At 42.4% G+C, this 21,914-nt stretch overlaps 1 protein-coding gene across 1 annotated transcript in view; it reads right to left on the bottom strand.

The window, feature by feature from the left end:
• The window catches only part of LOC120022410 (adhesion G protein-coupled receptor B1-like), a 197,207-nt gene that overhangs the window by 54,970 nt on the left and 120,323 nt on the right, over nucleotides 1-21,914 (bottom strand). The window contains exon 5 of the mRNA XM_038966296.1: nucleotides 10,957-11,069. Within this exon, the coding sequence (XP_038822224.1) occupies nucleotides 10,957-11,069 (113 nt within the window). The remainder of the gene's footprint in view (nucleotides 1-10,956; nucleotides 11,070-21,914) is intronic.

Genomic DNA, 21,914 nt, shown 5'->3' with positions numbered 1-21,914 from the left:
GATTGTGACTTTAAAACAGTTACAGAGTTGATTGGCTATGATAAGAGAAAACTGAGGATGGATCAACAACATTGTAGTTACTCTACAATACTAACCTAATTGACAGAGTGAACAGAAAGAAGCTGTACAGAAGAAAAATATTCCAAAATATTTTGGAATAACAAGACACTAAAGTAATACTGTAAAAACTGTGGCAAAGCAATTAACTCTTTGTCCTGAATAAAAATATAGTTATGTTTGTGGAAAATCCAATCCAATACATTACTGAGTACCACTCTACCCATTTTCAAGCATAGTGATGGCTGCATCATGTTATGGGTATACTTGTAATTGTTAAGGGCAGCTAAGCACAGGCAAAATCCTAGATGAAAACCTGGTTCAATCTGCTTTCCACCAGACACTGGGAGATTAATTCATATTACAGCAGGACAATAACCTAAACCACAAGGCCAAATATACACTGGAGTTGTTTACCAAGAAGACAGTGAATGTTACAGATACACGTGCTTATTTCAGCATCTTGAAGACTAAATTCAGTGATTTATCTGTTTAACAGGTGACCAACAGATAATTTTACTATTGTAACATGCAGTGGGGAGAATTCTATTGTCCCCGTCAGGAACCCAGGCTTTGCAATAGATGGTAGAGCTCTCATCTCTGAACCACACAAGCTTTAGATTGCATTCTGCTAAGGCACTTGTCCCTCTATACATCGGTCAGCTACATTGGTGACCAGGGTGGAATCCTTTCGATATGCCAAAGGGGCCTGGGCACACAAATGCTCCTAGAGAGAAGGGGGAACACTGAAGCATGTGTTGATGACAGTTCTACAGTCTCCATCAGAGGCCCAGACTTTTGGCATAGATGGTAAAGCTCTCAGTTCTGGACAGCAACACTAAGATTGTGCCCTCCACGGCATTAGATATACGTTGACTGGTTACACTATATTTAGATACAGTACTTCAAATACTACCTAAGACACCTTTACTATTTGTTTCTGTACTAAAAAAATACATGGTGAATCACTATTTGTGATGGTGTTCTTCGTTCGAATGTATATGCATGAAACGTACATTATGGAAAACATGTCTCACACTCAGTCATAGTTAGTAGAATAATGAACGGACTGGCAAGATTTTGTCACCGTCAACTTTTAGAAGGTTAGTAGGAAAGTAAAAACCACCTAAATATACTCTCATTCACTGAACATTTAATATTAGAAACTGAAATGTTCATTTCCTAACTGCTTTTTTTCTATAATCCTACAGGCTATTTATCATTCTCCATACCTTATATTCCACTGCATCCAGCATTATACATGCCTACCCTGGTATTGGGCAGCTGCTATTTGAGAACTCGTCTGGTTGAAAAATCATTTGGCTTTCTATGAAAGGTATATGATTGAATGTGTCTTTAAGCCTGCAGCTAGTTACTTGAAATGTGACATAATCTTGCCAAAACATGATTGAAAAATGTAATTCACTCAGAGACATACTGTAGCTAATGAAATACAAATGGACATTTACAGTAGCTGGCTAGGCTAGTCAAACTGTAACATTGGCTCGCATTCAATAAAGTGGCTAAATGGTCAACAGAGTTACTTCTTCATACGCTTAATTCAATTCGTATTGCATGCTGCATATTTCAAGGTGACTCAAAAACAGATATTTATCTAATTTCAGTCTTTGGGAAATAGCTATATCTGGTCCTCTTCATCAGACAGCAGAAATGCAAGAATTGAAGGTGCCAACACATTTTATAGTAATCATAAGAATGTTTTAGTGTCATATAAAAAAAGCTGCTCTTCCCTCGACGGGGAAAAATCAAGTTCGCATTTTTTGGCTATGTTGATAGTTGCTGTCATAGTGACCTGTTGATAATTATGTTAGTTTACGTGTTCATATGTGTCACGTTCGTCGTAATGATCGGACAAAGGTGCAGCGTGGTAGGCGTACATATTCCTTGAATGATAAATGAACACCGAACAAAACAACAAAACAACGAACGAAACGTGACGCTATACGAATAGTGCAGACAGGCAACTAAACATAGAACAAGATCCCACAACACAAACGAGGAAAATAGCTACCTAAATATGATCCCCAATCAGAGACAACGATAAACAGCTGTCTCTGATTGGGAACCATATCAGGCCAACAGACATACAAAAACCCCATGACATACAAAAACTTGCGTACCCACCCTAGTCACACCCTGACCTATCCAAAATATATAGAAAAACAGAGATATCTAAGGTCAGGGCGTGACAATATGATGACAATATTCAGCAAATATACTTCCAATAGGTCCAATGCAGCCATTTTTATCTCAATATCAAATCATTTCTGGATAAAAATTAAATACCTTACTGTAAATGTTTTCAATTAAAACGGTCAAAAAGAAACAAAAATATTTTCTTATCAAATGTAATTTTTTTTCAAGCTAGAATTTTGCTAGGACCGTCTGGACTGAGTGGCCAAAACTCCATCCCACCACAACAGGCTGAAGTTTTAGGTGGTCTTTTCAAACAGTTCCCACACTAAAAGGGCACTATCATCATTTTCACAATTTCACAGTATTATTCCAACCTCATAGTATGGAAATATATATAAACAAAGGAACAACTGTTTTTTTACTGCACTGGGCCTTTAAAATAAAACCCCCACATCAATAATTCCCTTAAGGGGCCCATCAAAATGAACTGGAGGACTAACCAAACCAAGGTGAATGCAAATAAACACATTTAAATGGAAATTAGGTAAAGTGCTGACATCACACTGTCACGGCCGTTGAAAGAACTGGACCAAAGCACAGCGTGGTTAGCGTACATATTCCTTTTTATTAGAAATGACGCCGACAAAAACAATAAACAATACAAAACAACCGTGAAGCTTAAGGGCTATGTGCCACAAACAAAGCTAACTTCCCACACTGAAAGGAGGGAAAAAGGCTACCTAAGTATGGTTCCCAATCAGAGACAACAATAGACAGCTGTCCCTGATTGAGAACCATACCTGGCCAAAACATAGAAATACCAAAATCATAGAAAACAAAACATAGAATGCCCACCCCAACTCACACCCTGACCAAACCAAATAGAGACATAAAAAGGCTCTCTAAGGTCAGGGCGTGACAGTACCCCCCCCCCCCCCCCCCAAAGGTGCGGACTCCGGCCGCCAAACCTGAACCTATAGGGGAGGGTCTGGGTGGGCATCTATCCGCGGTGGCGGCTCAGGTGCGGGACGCAGACCCCGCTTCACCACTGGCTCACCCCACTTTGGTGGTACCTCTGGTGCGGGGACCCTTGTCGCCGACCCCGGACTGGGGACCCTCGTTGCGGGCCCCGGACTGGGCACCGTCGCTGCAGGCCCCGGACTGGGCACCCTCGTTGTGGGCCCCGGACTGGGCACCCTCGTTGCGGGCCCCGGACTGGGGACCGTCGCTGGAGGCTCCGGACTGGAGGCCGTCGCTGGAGGCTCCGGACTGGAGACCGTCGCTGGAGGCTCCGGACTGGAGGCCGTCGCTGGAGGCTCCGGACTGGAGGCCGTCGCTGGAGGCTCCGGACTGGAGGCCGTCGCTGGAGGCTCCGGACTGGAGACCGTCGCTGGAGGCTCCGGACTGGAGGCCGTCGCTGGAGGCTCCGGACTGGAGGCCGTCGTGGGAGGCTTCGTGCCATGACTCCTCACTGGAGGCTTCGTGCCATGGATCATCACTGGAGGCTTCTTGCTATGGATCATCACTGGAGGCTTCGTGCCATGGATCATCACTGGAGGCTTCGTGCCATGGATCATCACTGGAGGCTTCTTGCCATGGATCATCACTGGAGGCTTCTTGCCATGGATCATCACTGGAGGCTTCTTGCCATGGATCATCACTGGAGTGAGGAGACGTATGAGCAGTCTGGTACGTGGAGCTGCCACAGGGCTCACCAGGCTGGGGAGACATACAGGAGGCCTGATTCTGGCAGCATGCACAGGACTCACCAGGCTGGGGAGACATACTGGAGGCATGGTTCTTGGCGCTGGCACCGGATTCACTGGGCCACGGAGGCGCACTGGAGGTCTTGAGCGTAGAGCTGGCACAACCCGTTCTGGCTGGATGCCCACTTCCACCCGGCAAATGCGGGACGCTGGCACAGAGCACACCGGCCTGTGAATGCTCACTCGAGACACCGTGCGCATCACCCCATAACACGGTGCCTGACCGGTCACATGCTCCCCACGGTAAGCACGGGGAGTTGGCTCAGGTCTAAACTCCGACTCCGCCAATCTCCCCGTGTGCTGCCTCTCGGGCTTCCGTGACCGGGTCTTGTCCCCTGCCATTCTCTCCTGCCTGGTCCAGCTCGTCCTCCAGGTTGGTCCCTTGGTGGTGGGTAGTTCTGTCACGGCCGTCAAAGGAAGTGTACCAAAGCGCAGCGTGGTTAGCGTACATTTTAGTTTATTTAATGTCGCCAACAAAACAAGAAAATAACAAACGAACTTAAAGCTTCGTAGTGCTCGCAGGCCACTAGACATAGACAACTACCCACTTCGAAAGGAGGGAAAAAGGGCTACCTAAGTATGGTTCCCAATCAGAGACAACGATAGACAGCTGTCCCTGATTGAGAACCATACCCGGTCAAAACATAGAAAACAAAAACATAGAATGCCCACCCCAAATCACACCCTGACCAAACCAAATAGAGACATAAAAAGGCTCTCTAAGGTCAGGGCGTGACAATAACAACTTTATTAATCTTAAATATTCCCCAATAAAAAGTGGAAAATAAGTCAGATACCAAATTAAATATGCTCAGCAAAAATGTAAACGAACTGAGTTACAGTGTATATAAGGAAATCAGTCAATTGAAATAAATTCATTAGGCCCTAATCTATCATTAGGCCCGATTTCACATGACTGGGAATACAGATATGCATCTGTTGGTTACAGATACCTTAAAAAAAGGTAGGGGTGTGGATTAGAAAACCAGTCCATATCTGGTGTGACCACCGTTTGACTCATGCAGCGTGACACATCTCCTTCGCATGGAGTTGATCAGGCTGTTGATTGTGGCCTGTGGAATATTGTTCCACTCCTCTTCAATGGCGGTACGAAGTTGATGGATATTGCTGGGAACTGGAACACTCTGTTGTACATGTCAATCCAGGGTGACATGTCTGGTGAGTATGCAAGCCATGGAAGTACTGGGACATTTTCAGCTTCCAGGAATTTCTCAAGCAAGAATTTTGCAAGAATTTAGCTAGGACTGTCTGTGAGTGGTCTGAGTGGGGAGGGGAAAACTGAAAACCAGCTGCCCTGATAACCAATACCGCCTGGTGATGTCACCAGACAGTTAAAAACTCCATCCCACCAAAACATGCTGCAATTTCAGACAGTCTTTTCAAACAGCTCTTAAACTAAAAAGGCATTATCACAATTTTCACAATTTCACAGTATTATTCCAACCTCATAGTTTGGAAATTTACAGTATATAAAATACAGGTCAATCAAGTTTTTGACTGCACTGGGCCTTTAAGCTTTAAGTGTAATTTACGAAAGGAAAAATTGTTGTTCAGACTCCATGCAGTGTGGCCCCCCAATATTAGCAGCCTTTTCCTTGGATACATCAAATAAATAAACATGAAAACACATTTCTAATTTTCTCCCTCCATCTCCACCATTCATGTCTTAGCGTTGTTTTTTGTGTGTTTTTTTGCTGTCTGCTAAATGGAAATATCCTAAATTGAGCTGGAAATAACAACGTCCCTGCTGTGAGACTGTGTGTGAAAGTCTCCGGCGGTGAGTTGTCCCGGTGCCCAGACGTTCTGTGACGAAGGAGAGAACACTGCGAAGCCATCGGTGATGATGAAATGACACAGCGGGGAGTCACTGATTAAGTTAGCGCTTCCTCGCCGTCTCACACCCACGCCACTAGGCCCAGGTCCCTTGCCATGCAGGCCCCTGATCATCTCAGCCCACTGCTGTGACGCATCACACCCATCACTTTACACTCCTCTCTGTGGCATCTGACTGGCAGGCTGCATGGAGACTGTCCAAGCAACCAGGGAGCCAGGCAAGACACTGTCAGACACCGGGCACCATAAGGCTTCCTCCTTCAATGCCATTGGCAAAGCATCATGGAAGCGCCTTTCAGTTGGCCTGTAATGGACAGATCCCCCACTCCTCTAAGCCTCATGTTTAATGATTCCAAATGCACAGCACAATGAGGAGTCATCATGGACACAACGTCACAAGGAGCCACCTACTACTGTATGAGGCTTGTGATTCTATTATTGGATAACCATCATCATACATGGAGGTGTGGAACAGAGATACATCTGAAACCCTACCTCTTAAAACATTATCTTAAATAATCCTCCTCCTCACCTCCACCCCCCCCACAATAAATAAATAAATAAATAAAATAAACCTGAACCAGCACTTGACCCCCCCAGCTCTGACTCTCCTTTATTGAGTAAAAATGTACTTTCAATATCTGTGATATGTGGTTGTCCCACCTAGCTACCTTAAGATGAATGTATTAACTGTGATTCACTGTGGATAAGAGCGTCTACTAAATGACTCAAATGTAAATGTAGATACGAAGGCATCAGGAAATTACATGTCTGTGGATGACGCTTTGAGAGGGCCCTCAATGAATACGTTGAAACCTAAGGCCCTGTCCTGCACAAGATTCTGGAGTGAAACAAAACATTCTCGGTTGTGCCTTTTGAAAACAGGTTAGGATTTATTCATGCCTATCAAAACTATTAATATAACTACTAGCTAAGATCTTTCTTTATCCATGAAATGTATTCTGTATGTTCATCAGTCTGGTTATACACCAGGTCATAGGCTCCCGAGTGGCGCAAGCGGTCTAAGGCACTGCGTCTCAGTGCTAGAGGCGTCACTACAGACCCTGGGTTGATTCCAGGCGGTATCACAACCGGCCGTGATTGGGAGTCCCATAGGGTGGCGCACAATTGGCCCCGCGTCGTCCGGGTTAGTGTTTGGCTGGGGGAGGACGTCATCGTAAATAAGAATTTGTTCTTAACTGACTTGCCTGGTTAAATAAATAAAAGTAAATAAAAGAATCTCTGCTGCATCCCTGATTATTAACTGTATGAATACAAGGCAACATTGTGCTACACTCTTCGTAGATCTATCAAAGGCCTTCGATACTGTTGATCACTCATCACTCTTTGTCATAAAGGGATTGATTCTGGGTCCAGTTCTTTTTAGTGTATATATTAACGATATTGGTTTGACTGTAAAAAAGATATATACCTGTAGCTGTATGCAGATGACACTGTTGTGTATGCTATTACCCCACGGTTGACCAGGCGTTATCTAAACTATAGTCTGCTCTCATTGTTTTACAGAAAAACCTTATTGAGCTTAAATTTGTATTGAATGCGGGTAAATTATATGTTGATTTTTTAGATTGTACAAAAATGACTAACGATTTAAGCATATTGGATGATTTCCACATTGATCGTTTCCCTGCTTATAAATATTTCGGCATCTGGATAGACGATAAACTCTTTTAAAGGGCAACTGAAGGCAATAAACAACTTCTCTGATAGATAACAGCCGATGTGGCATCGATATTAGTCAGAAATATTTATTCTAGTGTCAAAATTGACTGCAAAGTGTAAATAGGATAATTTTTGTAATAAAGTCAGTCTCATCCAATACAGAGTACGGTACCTTTAGAAAGTATTCCTCATACCCCTTGACTTTTTCAAAATGTTGTGTTACAGCCTGAATTTATAATTGATTAAACTGAGATTTTGCTTCACTGTCCTACACATAATACCCCATAAGGTCAGAGTGGAATTGTACTGCAATAAAAGTGTTTAACACGATTTTTGAATGACTACTTCATCTCTGTCGCCCACACATACAATTATTTGTAATGTCCCTCAGTCGAGCAGTGAATTTCAAACACAGATTTAACTAAAAAGTTCAGGGAGGTCTTCCTATGTCTCACAAAGAAGGGCACAGAAGCAGACGTTGAATATCCCTTGTGAAGTTATTGATTACACTTTGTATAAATAAACCCCGTCACTACAAAGATACAGGCGTCTGTCCTAACTCAGTTGCCGGAGAGGAAGGAAACCGCTCAGGGATTTCAACATGAGGCCAATGGTGAATTTAAAACAGGTACAGAGTTTAATGTCTGTGATAGGAGAAAACTGAGGATGGATCAACAACATTGTATTTACGCCACAATACCAACCTAAATGACAGGAAGCCTGTACGGATTAAGAATATTCCAAAATATGCATCCTGTTTGCAATAAGGCACTATTTGTTTACATTTGTTACATCCCTGCTAGTAAGCATTTCTCCCAAGATAATGCCTCCATCTGACAGGTGTGGCATATCAAGAAGCTGATTGAACATCATGATCATTAGACAGGTGCACCTTGTGCTGGGAATAATAAAAGACCCTCTAAAATGTGCAGTTTTGTCACACCACATAATCCCACAGTTGTGTCAAATTTTGAAGGAGTGTGCAATTGGCATGCCGACTGCAAGAATATCCACCAGAACTGTCGCCATAGATTTAATGTTAATTCCTCTACCATAAGCTACCTCCAACGTCACATCCACAGACCATGTGTAACAACGTCAGCCCAGGACCTTTATATACAGCTTCTTTACTTGCGGGATCGTCTGAGATCAGCCACCTGGACAGCTGATGGAACTGAGGAGTATTTCTGTCTGTAATAAAGCACTTTTGTGGGGGTAAAACTCATTCTGATTGGCTCGGCCTGGCTCCCAAGTGGGTGGGCTTGCCTCTCAAGTAGGTGGGCCGATGCCCTTCCTGGCCCACCCATGGCTGCACCGCTACCCAGTCATGTGAAATCTATAGATTAGGGCCTAATGAAATAATGTGAATTGACTTATTTCCTTATATGAACTGTAACTCAGTAAAAACGTTGAAATTCTTGCATGTTGCATTTATATTTTTGTTCAGTATATAAATCTCTTTTACAACATTTCCCGCTGTACCTAACATCATTTATAACCTTTAGACATACGAGTTATCGTACATGGTCACAGGGATAGCTAACCTTGGAAATGATTTCGGTCTCGCGTAAGGTAAATCAATGTTTAGCACCTTACCTGTGTAATAATCTCCCAAATTCAATAAAAAAAAATGTTTTGGTACCTCTAAGGCAGGGTTCCCCAACTGGCTAGTATTTTCCCCCCCAAGTTTGTATTTCTTTTTTGAATTGTTGGACATAAAAGACTGTAAAAACACCAGCAAATCAGCTCCAAGTGATTACATTAAAAAAAAAAAAAATGTTCCAAAGCGTTCCCAAGCATAATATAGACTGTACGAACACTTTCCTAAAATTGAGTTGCACCCACTTTTGCCATCAGATTAGCCTCAATTCGTCAAGGCATGGACTAGAAGGTGTCGAAACCGTTCCACAGGGATGCTAGACCATTCGATTCTGTTTCCCACAGATGTGTTAAGTTGGCTGGATGTTCTTTGGGTGGTGGACCATTCTTCATACACACGGGAAGCTGTTGAGTGTGAAAAAACCCAGCAGCATTGCAGTTCTTGACACACTCAAACCGGTGCGTCTGGCATCTACTACCATACCCCATTCAAAGGCATCTTTGTCTTGCCCATTCACTCTCTGAATGGCACATATACACAATCAATGTCTCAATTGTCTCATGGTTTAAGAATCCTTCTTTAACCTGCCTCCTCCCTTTCATCTACACTGATTGAAGTGGATTTAACAGGTGACATCAAAAAGGCATCGTAGCTTTCACCTGGATTCACCTGGTCAGTCTATGTCATGGAAAGAGCAGGTGTTCCTAATGTTTTCTACACTCAGTGTATGTGATTGTATACAAATGCAAGCAAGGTTTAAAACGATTATGTTTTAGTCAAATATTATATCTGTTTGAGCTTCTTGCTGACAATTTGCAGTCTACAAATTATTTGTAATTATGTTCCAGCCCCCTGACCATCCTCTCAAGAAAGAAAAACTCCCGCGGCTCAATCTAGTTGAATATCCCTGCTCTAGGGTAATTCAGACTGCTGATTGAGGACCTATTTACAGAATAATGTGTTTGTTGTCTATGATTGTGTTTTGTATTCCTGTCAGAGGTGGGACCAAGTCACTATTAATCGAGTCACAAGCGAGTCTCACAAGGTCCAAGTCTCAAGTTGAGACTTGAGTCAAGTCCAAGTTGTGCATTCTAAGATCAAGTCGAGTCGAGTCACAAGTCACAAGTCAAGAAAAAAAAATCTATAATAATGGCTTGAATGGAGTATAATGTTTTATAATCATTTTGTTTTATAATAGTTACTTTACTTTAAAGTTTTGAGTTTTATTGGTCCTAAGGGTTGAGAAGAGAGGGGTAGTGGAGGAGGGAGACAGTAACTCAAAGACAGGAGGTGGGATGAATGAGTACTCAACCCAGTCAGTGGGCAGAGGCAGCAGGTCAGTGGAGTAGCTGAACTCTATGCAGGCAGTGTGAGGGCCACCTGCACAGGCTAAAGGGTTATGGATTCATGGCAATATTTTTGAACGTTCGTTTTGAACTGATGCCCGACTGAGCATTTTATAATTTGTAGGAAAACCTTTTGACTTTAGATTAAGTATAATGTTAGCAAGCTAGCTAAGATTGGGGAGGCCACCGGATTTTAGCTAGCTAACGTTGGCATTGCTAGCTATTTTGGATGAAGTTTGCTAGCTAATGACAACATCTGTCTAAATTAGACAACATGTTAATGCTGGCAAAGTTATTTCCTACTAAAGATTTGACTACTTTAGCAATGTCATCGTATTTCCAGACGTAATTTAGTGTGTAATTTAGACTAAACAGTAGTTAGCCTCCGTCCAGAATGACTGAGCTTGTCACCACTTTAGGGCCCCACTATGGTGCCGCTGACAGAGGGCGGCTTGAGAATGTTCATAACAGTGGCATGACACGACCGAGTTACGGAAGTGGGTCCTGGACAAACTCTTGGCTGACAGGCTCCACCAGGGTCACGTTGGCAGTGACCTCATCAGAGAGGAACACAAACATGATGACATCATCCTGCATCTGAACAATCTGCAGAGAGAGAAGGAGAAAGAGGCAGGGAGGAAATGGAGAAGGCGAGAGATCAGATCAATTGGAAAATATTATGAAAATTTAAAAAAAAAAATGTTTTAATGACCTGTGGACTTACTGTGCAAGCCAGGTTTCAGTTGATGCCCAATTTCACTGGGTAATGGTCCTGGGTCATCATGGCAATGCGAGTGAGTGCCCTCCCCATCTATCTGGAAGTCCTCCTTCCCTCGACTTTGACTGAACCGACTTTAAATGAAAGTCACGCTTGCAATCATATCGCATGAAACAATGCACGGGAACTCTGTGAAGGTAAAAAAGTCCATTATTATGAGGGGTCCTCAAGCAGTGGATGGGGGGCCACGAGCGGATAATTTTTTTATTACTAGAATTATAATTTTTTTAATTATGCAGAGTTGATCTCTCTCTCTCTCTCTCTCTCTCTCTCTCTCTCTCTCTCTCTCTCTCTCTCTCTCTCTCTCTCTCTCTCTCTCTCTCTCTCTCTCTCTCTCTCTCTCTCTCTCTCTCTCTCTCTCTCTCTCTCTCTCTCTCTCTCTCTCTCTCTCTCTCTCTCTCTCTCTCTCTCTCTCTCTCTCTCTCTCTCTCTCTCTCTCTCTCTCTCTCTCTCTCTCTCTCTCTCTCTCTCTCTCTCTCTCTCTCTCTCTCTCTCTCTCTCTCTCTCTCTCTCTCATCACCAATGAGAGCGCTTGTTTTGACTGAGATAAAGTTGAACAGTTGGAGACAGCTTAGCAGCATAACCTCCCATGATCCTCCTGGCTCTCAGCCGGCTGCTTTCTCCCAAATGCAAATTCACATTTTGATGTTGACACAGAAAACTGTCAGGCACAAGATAATAATTAATTCACAAAATAAAGACATAAAAAACTATTAGGGTTCAAATGTCAACATAAATACATGCTCACAATAATGATTTTCTCCAGGCATTTTGGTGGGTTTTCGGTTTGCGATAATATTTTTTTTAATATCTGAAAACTGACCACTTTAATTAAAACGTACATGGTCAAAGTAACCTGAACTAAGTGTCCAGTTCACTACATCTCTCCCTGCAGTTTTACCAGTCCACTTTGTACAGAGTCAGTGCAGAGCCAATGAGACCAGAGTGCACGAAGCGCTCTGGTAATTTCATATATTCCAAATGTGAATGAGAGCACGAAATTAAGCTGGGTGGAGGAGGACATAGCCCCCTAAAGGGCAGCCCTTGGTGAACACTGAGTCTTTGTGCTAAGATTACCTGTAGATTGTTGCCATTGTGCCAGGGTATTATAGGTCGTGGTGTTAGTATCAAAAACATCTAATGATCTGACGCCTCTGTGGCCACATCCTCACTACTTCGTGACTTTCGGCTTGGTGCGAGGCCCACATGTTCAGTCATAATGGAGTTGTTTATTTCTGCACCTGGGTTCACGATTCGTTTTCCTTTTGGGATGTTTCGCTGGGAAATCAAGGACCATTATTTTGTTTGACTGAATACAGGCGGTCATTGTTTCGTTTAGCCTACTACGCTAGAAATTTGTGTCAGGCCGTACACAGTGTTGCTCGTTGGAATAGACCCTCAGTAGTGGTTTAAGTGAGGGATGTCTTTTTGTGACATAAGATGGTAGATAAGTTACTTGCCCAACATTAGGGCCTTATTTTGTGAGTCACAAACGTCACAAACTAAAAAAAAAAAAACAGAAGAGACACATTTTCAGTTTTGGAGACCGCTTTACGCTTGCAAGCAAAGAGCTTAACTGTGACTATAGTCAACTGGAAATACATTTCTGTTTCTGTCACAAGGTGGAAAATTGACAGGTTCTAGGTCTGGGTTGAGCAAGATGAGTGAAGCAGAGGCAGACAACAAAGGGAAAGTTTAAAAAAAGCATTTTTAAGACATGGCAATGTCCACGAGCGGTTCTCAATATTTGTTCTAAAATCGTCAATGCACAACATCATTCCAGTTCTTAGTATGACTTTCTTTCTTTCCATTCTATTTATTTTTATTAAAAAACTATTCTATTTAAAATCACAAAGAACAAACCAACATGAACCAAACAAAAAGTGGCACAGGAAGACAGTGCAGTCCAGCAGGCAGATGCCCAGACTACTTTCACAGTTCTTACAAACTCCATTAACCATGTGCTTTCACCAAACCATTAACCATGTGCTTTCACCGAACCATTAACCATGTGCTTTCACCAAACCATTAACCATGTGCTTTCACCAAACCATTAACCATGTGCTTTCACCAAACCATTAACCATGTGCTTTCACCAAACCATTAACCATGTGCTTTCACCAAACCATTAACCATGTGCTTTCACCAAACCATTAACCATGTGCTTTCACCAAACCATTAACCATGTGCTTTCACCAAACCATTAACCATGTGCTTTCACCGGATGCCTCCGGAATGCATTCCCTTCTTCTGCGATGCCGGGGGCTTTAAATACAGAGTTTGGATCACATGATCTGTCAATATACCAATAGAAATGCTTTGTTTAGTTAGCATGCAAACGAGTCACACCTGTTACATTTCGCTCCACAGTCAGCCAAGATGGATAGCTAGCTAGCTAAAGTTGTTTAGGCTACAGGTAGTAAGCAATTGCTCCTACACTGTCATGTCTCCAAAAATGACGAGGTATCTCATGTCTTTACATTTAGAGATTGTGACACAATCCACTTTTCAACTAGATTGGATGTAGCCTAGCAGTCTTCGCAGTGAAATCACAGTATGATATAATGAGTTATCATTAGCTAGGTTTTCATTCATTTGGCGACAGATTTTCATGCAAATATGAAAAAATCTGTATCATGAAAATATACACATTTTCCCACCTGTGGTGTGTTTCCACCAAACGGACTTGTCGCGGATAAAAATCAGTGAGTGATAATGTAGTGCTTAATAAAGTTTTCTTGCACCAAATAAAAATCTAAAGTTCATTGTGTTTCCATTGCATTTTCAACTCTACTGATAGTTTTGTCACAAAAACTGTTGCGTTAAGTAGCAAATGTGCCTACTCTGATCTTGGCACTCTATCCAAAATCTCGCAGATACAGTGTGGGTAGGCTATGTGGGTAGATGAGATTATTATGGGTAAGAGCAAGATTTTGGGGGGGATCAAATGGCAGTCAAGCATCGACCATCATGTCCCCAGAATAAGACCCTCAATATTTATTTATTGGAAAGGAGCATCAAGCTCATCACTGTGCATAACTTACTTAATCTTTAGCCAAATAAACTGCATGGTTACCCGAGTCGTAGTGGGAGGACCACACACCATATCATTGCCTGACCCCAAGTTACTTCGATATGATGGTTATTATATGATGGCGGGTTTCCATCGCCATTTCTCGCATATTTTATTGGAAAGACGCAAAAAGATCCCACTTTGTTGAATGAACAAATTATCTGTCGGCATTTATAAAATTGTAGCGGAACCTCCTGTTTCCATCACAACTGTCTTGATTTTTCTTTATACTGTATGACTTTACTCACACAAAAACCGGATGGAAACATGGTTAGTGCCAGCTATATCTGAATGTACAGTCGTGGCCAAATATTTTGAGAATGACACAAATATAAATTTTCACTAAGTCTGCTGCCTCAGTTTGTATGATGGCAATTTGCATATACTCCAGACTGTTATGAAGAGTGATCAGATGAATTGCAAAGTCCCTCTTTGCCATGCAAATGAACTGAATCCCCCAAAAACATTTCCACTGCATTTCAGCCCTGACATCATGTCAGTGATTCTCTCATTAACACAGGTGTGAGTGTTGACGAGGGCAAGGCTGGAGATCACTCTGTCATGCTGATTAAGTTCGAATAACAGACTGGAAGCTTCAAAAGGAGGGTGGTGCTTGGAATCATTGTTCTTCCTCTGTCAATCATGGTTACCTGCAAGGAAACACGTGCCGTCATCATTGCTTTGCACAAAAAGGGCTTCACAGGCAAGGATATTGCTGGCAGTAAGATTGCACCTAAATCAACCATTTATCGGATAATCAAGAACTTCAAGGACAGCGGTTCAATTGTTGTGAAGAAGGCTTCAGGGCGCCCAAGAAAGTCCAGCAAGCGCCAGGACCGTCTCCTCAAGTTGATTCAGCTGCGGGATTGGGGCACCACCAGTACAGAGCTTGCTCAGGAATGGCAGCGGGCAGGTGTGAGTGCATCTGCACGCACAGTGAGGCGAAGACTTTTGGAGGATGGCCTGGTGTCAAGAAGGGCAGTAAGGAAGCCACTTCTCTCCAGGAAAAACATCAGGGACAGACTGATATTCTGCAAAAGGTACAGGGATTGGACTGCTGAGGACTGGGGTAAAGTCATTTTCTCTGATGAATCCCCTTTCCGATTGTTTGGGGCATCCGGAAAAAAGCTTGTCCAGAGAAGACAAGGTGAGCGCTACCATCAGTCCTGTGTCATGCCAACAGTAAAGCATCCTGAGACCATTCATATGTGGGATTGATTCTCAGCCAAGGGAGTGGGCTCACTCACAATTTAGCCTAAGAACACAGCCACGAATAAAGAATGGTACCAACACATCCTCCGAGAGCAACTTCTCCCAACCATCCAGGAACAGTTTGGTGACGAACAATGCCTTTTCCAGCATGATGGAGCACCTTGCCATAAGGCAAAGTGATAACTAAGTGGCCCGGGGAACAAAACATCGATATTTTGGGTCCATGGCCAGGAAACTCCCCAGACCTTAATCCCATTGAGAACTTGTGGTCAATCCTCAAGAGGTGGGTGGACAAACAAAAACCCACAAATTCTGACAAACTCCAAGCATTAATTATGCAAGAATGGGCTGCCATCAGTCAGGATGTGGCCCAGAAGTTAATTGACAGCATGCCAGGGCAGATTGACTCTTTGCATCGTTGCATCAACTTCATGTAATTGTCTATAAAAGCCTTTGACACTTATGAAATGCTTGTAATTATACTTCAGTATTCCATAGTAACATCTGACAAAAATATCTAAAGACACTGAAGCAGCAAACTTTGTGAAAATTAATATTTGTGTCATTCTCAAAACTTTTGGCCACGACTGTATATAATATTGTGTGATCTTTGAATTTTGTGCATAATGTTCTGATGACCCTCGAAGCCCCTTGTGAATCTCCTGGACTGTGTACTACATTCACCATTAGCCTCTGAGGAGGCGATGAGGGCTCTATCCAATAACTAGCTAGCTTCTCTATATGATCTTACAGTAGATTAATACTACAGCGTACTACATGTAATGCCATCAGCAGTATGAAGGAGGTTGGAGTTACTGCTTTAATGGTCTTGTGTTCAACGTGAGGAATACGTTTCCCACAGTAATTACTGATCCACAGCGCACCATCGAAATGTCCTTTTTCTACTGCCTGACCTTACATCAAAAGTTTGCTTCCATGTCCAACCCACCCACCTCCTTTAAATTGAATCACCACAGGTTGCCATGGACACCCGAGGTACTCCCTCTGACTCCGTTGAAACACAGGTTCCCACGTTCCCATGGAGACCGGGACCTATATAGCCACAGAATGAAATATAACAACATAATAATAGTTACTATTTCTCTGTCTTTTGCCTTATACACTATTACCATGTGCAAGCCCTGTCGGCACTATACCATGGTTAGAAGGCATTCTCTCAAGATATAGATAAATCAATAAAGGTAATGTCCTTATTCCCTTGCAAACTTCCCTCAGGAAAATATAAGTAGCCTTCAGAGATGCACAGTACCAGTTGTGGGGGTTCCTATAGTCTCTGCTGGTTATGATGAGAAATGTATCACTCAAAACAAACACTCCTTTTCATTATTACTTCTGTTGAAACCTCAGGCCCTAAAAGACCCATGATGACGGTCATGATGGAATAGCGAATAGGATCATTTATGTTTTGAGTGGTGGATGAATAGTGTCCTTTTACGTTTCTGTTACGCAATTCCACTCACTTTTGATTGGATTTATCCAATTAAATCTGTTTGTACGATCTGTGTCACTGTGGTTTTTGCTGGAAAAAAGAATAGAGGTAGATTGCGTCACTTTATCCAACATGATGTTACACAAAAGCTTAAGATTTTCTATTTATGTAAATCCAAATCATTATTATGAATAATTATTATTATTTATGGGGCAAGACACTTTTACTACTACAGACATGTTGTGCAAGAACCTTACGATTCTGCTTTGGCCATGAGAAAAAGAATGCAAAGGTAGCTGTGTGTGTCAGTTAGGCTACTTTGTTCTGTTTGTTAAAATAGATTAAGACAAAAACATTATGAAAGCACTGAAGGAGTGTGTCTACCTTCAAACAACTTGTGCTTACTAGACTCACTTAGATATCATTTGTAAGGCTATGTATGACCATGACATTGCTTGCATCCTAACTTGCACCCTATTCCCTATACAGTGCACTGCTTTTTACCAGAGGGCACTGATCAAAGGTAGTGCACCATATAGGGAATTGTGTGCCATTTGGGACGGATCCACGATCTGGAATTTGTGTTCTACATTCCACACAATTCCAGTGTTTTCCTGCTTCCCAATCGATCTGAAACACCAAGTCAAAGAGGATCCACAGGAAATCCCACACGCAGAGTCATTTTCTATTCAACAGCAGTTCTGTGGAGGAGCTGAATGCAAATAAAAGGCACATCCGGTCTCACAGTATATCCTCCTCACAAATTCCATTTCTTTTTTAAATCTCACACCCTCCTCCATTCTCTCTTTTTTTCTATCATGAGGTGTTTTCCTATTTGTTGTGCAATTTGTCATGGATGTGTTCTAACTATAACATTATTCTTGGGCGGGTTTTCCTTCATGAGTGTGCCCTATGTGGGCTGAGAGCACAGAGGGCTCCGTATGTGTAGAGGGGATGGAGTAGGAGAGAGAGAAATGATGCGGGCCAGACCGTGGGGCATGCCAGGAGCACAGATGTCACAAAGGGGTTACCTTTTTTTCAGTGTAAGTAGGATCAAATGCTTGTTCTGGAGTCTCCCAAGCTATGTGTGTGTGTGCGCACGTGCACATGTGAGTGTGTATTATGAAAGAGAGTCAAGCCAAGCTCCAGAGGAATGTTTGTTTGTATGATGATGAGAGAGAGAGAGAAAGAAAGACAAAGAAAGAGCGAGAGCGAGGGAATCCATATATCTGCATGAAAGAGAGCGTCAGCAGTGGGCGCACACTCCATCATGCTGCTGCAGTCTGTGCGGAGGAGTTTGAGGGGGAGTCAGGGGGGCAGTCTTCCAGGAATCTCCCGCTGATGTCATCTTCCTGTGGGACATCACACATTCAGGTTCCAGGAGAAGCCCCATCATCGTCAGGAAATACCCTGCAGCAGAGCACACGGCTGTGAAGGAGCCATTAGCTCCCCACAGGGCGACCAACCATAATGGAGGATAGAGCTAAAAGTCAGTCTGAATGGTCTCGTCAGCTGTAGTCTCTGAAACTAGGTAAATTGCAGACCATGTGTGAAACAGGAATAATCATTTACATGTGTGGGCATTGTGAGAACAAGGCATGGAGGTAATGCTCCTCTGCAATGTGCTGTATGGCTATACCTTTTCTCACAATCCCCTTCAAAGGTGTAAGGATACCACACCCTCCCCAACGGGAAACCCTTTCAAGGGCTGCAGCTTCCGTTTGCTTAGTCACACTCAGTGCAGTGAAAGCCTGTGAAGGTTATCTGAGCTCAAATGGACTAGGTCCTTTCCCGTCTTCCACAAGGTCAATTCTGGCAAGGTTGTTTCTTTTCTTCCACATTTCTATCAACATTTCTTTAATTTCCTTCCTTTGAAATAAAGACCATCTTTCCTTCGTAAATACTTTCCATTCCTTTAGTGAAAGACATGAAAATGAATATTGTTAGTGCTTCCGACAGGTGTGCTTCTACACCTGCATTGCTTGCTGTTTGGGGTTTTAGGCTGGGTTTCTGTACAGCACTTTGAGATATCAGCTGATGTAAGAAGGGCTTTATAAATACATTTGATTTGATTTTGATTTGATGTGTGTAATGCTTGCTGTATTACTTGAATATACACTGGACAAAACATGACAGACTGACCAGGTGAATCCAGGTGAAAGCTATGATCCCTTATTGATGTCACTTAAATCCACTCTTTAAGCCTTGAGACAATTGCGATATGGATTGTGTATGTGTGCCGTTCAGAGGGTGAATGGGCGAGGCAAAATATGTAAGTGCCTTTGAACGGGGTATGGTAGTAGGTGCCTGGCACACAGGTTTGAGTGTGTCAAGAACTGCAATGCTACTGAGTTTCACGCTCAGCAGTTTCCTGTGTGTATCAAGAATGGCCCACCACCCAAAGAACATCCAGCCAACTTGACAACATTGCAGTTAACATGGGCCAGCTTCTCTGTGAAACGCTTTTGACACCTTGTAGAGTCCATGCCCTGACGAATTGAGGCTGTTCTGAGGGCAAAATGGGGTGAAACTCAATATTAGGAAGCTGTTCCTAATGTTTTTCACACAGTGTTTATGAGCCTTTATAATGTCTTATAGTGTTATGTCTCTCTATGTAGTATCATTATGCATTTATCATTCGTTATACCTGTCGGCAATTACCAAAGTATTATTTTAAATGAAATATGCTGTTGGCTAATGACTAATCGACTCATTTTTGGAGCATACACAACAAAATGCAGAGAGCCTGGTTGTTTCTGCTGTAATAATTTGACTGACTCTATTTCCCTTCACAGGCAACAACAAACAGGCCACAAGAAAAATAACCTTCTCTTTCTCTCTATGTTCTGTCTAATAGTTTTTTGCCAATGTATTACATTATGTGAAGCAAAATCAATAAGTACATTTTGAATGTTTTGGACAAATCCTGCCCATGACATCCAGAAGGAAATAAACAGTAAATGAGTTATCTACAGTGATACAGTAAATCAAATTAAATTTAACTGTGATGACAAGCAGTAGTGTCTGAGTCGTAGGGTTTTATCCAACAATGTGCTCTTCTAATATGTTGTTGTTATGCTGTCCAATAAAGATGGTCCTCAGTTGGTCCATAAATAGCATGAATAAACATAGAAGTCCCTTTATTTGGTATCTTACGCATGAATTCAGCTACTTAATTTTGGCCATCGTATTGAGATGTGTAATTTTAGGACTTGCGTGGATGGTTAGATAGATAAAACTTGTTCTGACAATATGATGCCTGACATAGCCTTGTCTGAGTGGATGGCTTTTTCCATTTGTGGAACAGGTAGGCTGAAATGGAAAAGCAGAAAGAACGGAATCAATGGGGAACTCTCTTTAAAAGCCCACTATGGAAAGGGGAAATTATTTGTCTAGCCTTTTTATGAACCTCTTACTGAGCAACATGATAATGCTATTGGACTAATCTATTAAAATGGCTGCAAAGATGTTATTCACAAGCCTGTTGCGAGGCCAACTTGGACGCTGGAAAAAAACAGAGGAAAAATAAAACAAAGTGACCATCTTAGTCTGGCAGCAGAGCTTCCTAGAACATGTACAGTGCTTTTGGAAAGTATTCAGACCAATTTACTTTTTCCACATTTTGTTACGTTACAGCCTTATTCTAAAATGGATTCAATTGTTTCTTTCCTCTCATCGATCTACCCCATAATGACAAAGCAAAAACAGGGTTTTAGACATTTTTGCTAATTTATACAAAAACAAAAAAACTGAAATATCACATTTACATAAGTATTCTGACCCTTTACTCAGAACTTTGTTGAAGCACGTTTGGCAGCGATTACAGCATTGAGTCTTCTTGGGTATGATGCTACACGCTTGGCACACCTGTATTTGGGGAGATTCTACAAATCTTCTCTGCAGATCCTCTCAAGCTCTGTCAGGTTAGATGGGGAGCGTTGCTGCACAGCTATAGTCAGGTCTCTCCAAAGATGTTTGATCAGGTTCAAGTCCGAGGTCTGGCTGGGCCTCTCAAGGACATTCAGAGACTTGTCCCAAAGCCACTCCTGTGTTGTCTTTGCTGTGTGCTTAGGGTCGTTGTCCTGAGGGAAGGTGAACTTTCACCCCAGTCTGAGATCCTGAGCATTCTGGAGCAGGTTTTCATCAAGGATCTCTCTGTACTTTGCTCTGTTCATCTTTGCCTCAATCCTGACTAGTCTCACTGTCCCTACTGCTGAAAAACATCCCACAGCATGATGCTGCCACCACCATGCTTGACCATAGGGATGGTACCAGGTTTCCTCCAGACGTGACGTTTGGCATTCAGTCCAAAGAGTTCATGCTTGGTTTCATCAGACCAGAGAATCTTGTTTCTCATGGTCTGAGAGTCTTTAGGTGCCATTTGGCAAACTCCAAGCGGGCTGTCCTTTTACTGAGGAGTGGCTTCTGTCTGGCCACTCTACAATAAAGGCCTGATTGGTGGAGTTCTGCAGAGATGGTTGTCCTTCTGGAAGGTTCTTCCATCTCCACAGAGGAACTCTAGATATCTGTCAGAGTGACCATCAGGTCCTTGGATTTAATTTTACATTTTTATTTAACCTTTATTTAACTAGGCAAGTCATGGAAATAAGGTATGCATGTTTTTTTTTGTTTTTTTATACATTTGCAAAAAACTCTAAAAACCTGTTTTTGCTTTGTCATTGTGGGATATTGCGTGTAGATTGCTGAATGATTAAAAAATTATATCCATTTTAGAATAAGGCTGTAACGTAGCTAAATGTGGAAAAAGTCAAGGGGTCTGAATACTTTCCGAAGGCACTGTAAGTAAAGTGAATAGTTTGAAAGCAGATAAGTGCTACATCATGTTCATCAGTTATTATTGGACAACACGTGTGCACTCAAGGAAGACTCTAGGAGTATCCATGATGTAACACGAGATAGCATTTTGAGTGATTAAAA

Source organism: Salvelinus namaycush, chromosome 27 (assembly GCF_016432855.1).
Source record: "Salvelinus namaycush isolate Seneca chromosome 27, SaNama_1.0, whole genome shotgun sequence".
Taxonomy (NCBI): Eukaryota; Metazoa; Chordata; class Actinopteri; order Salmoniformes; family Salmonidae; genus Salvelinus; species Salvelinus namaycush.
This window is presented reverse-complemented; position numbering and strand designations above follow the sequence as displayed.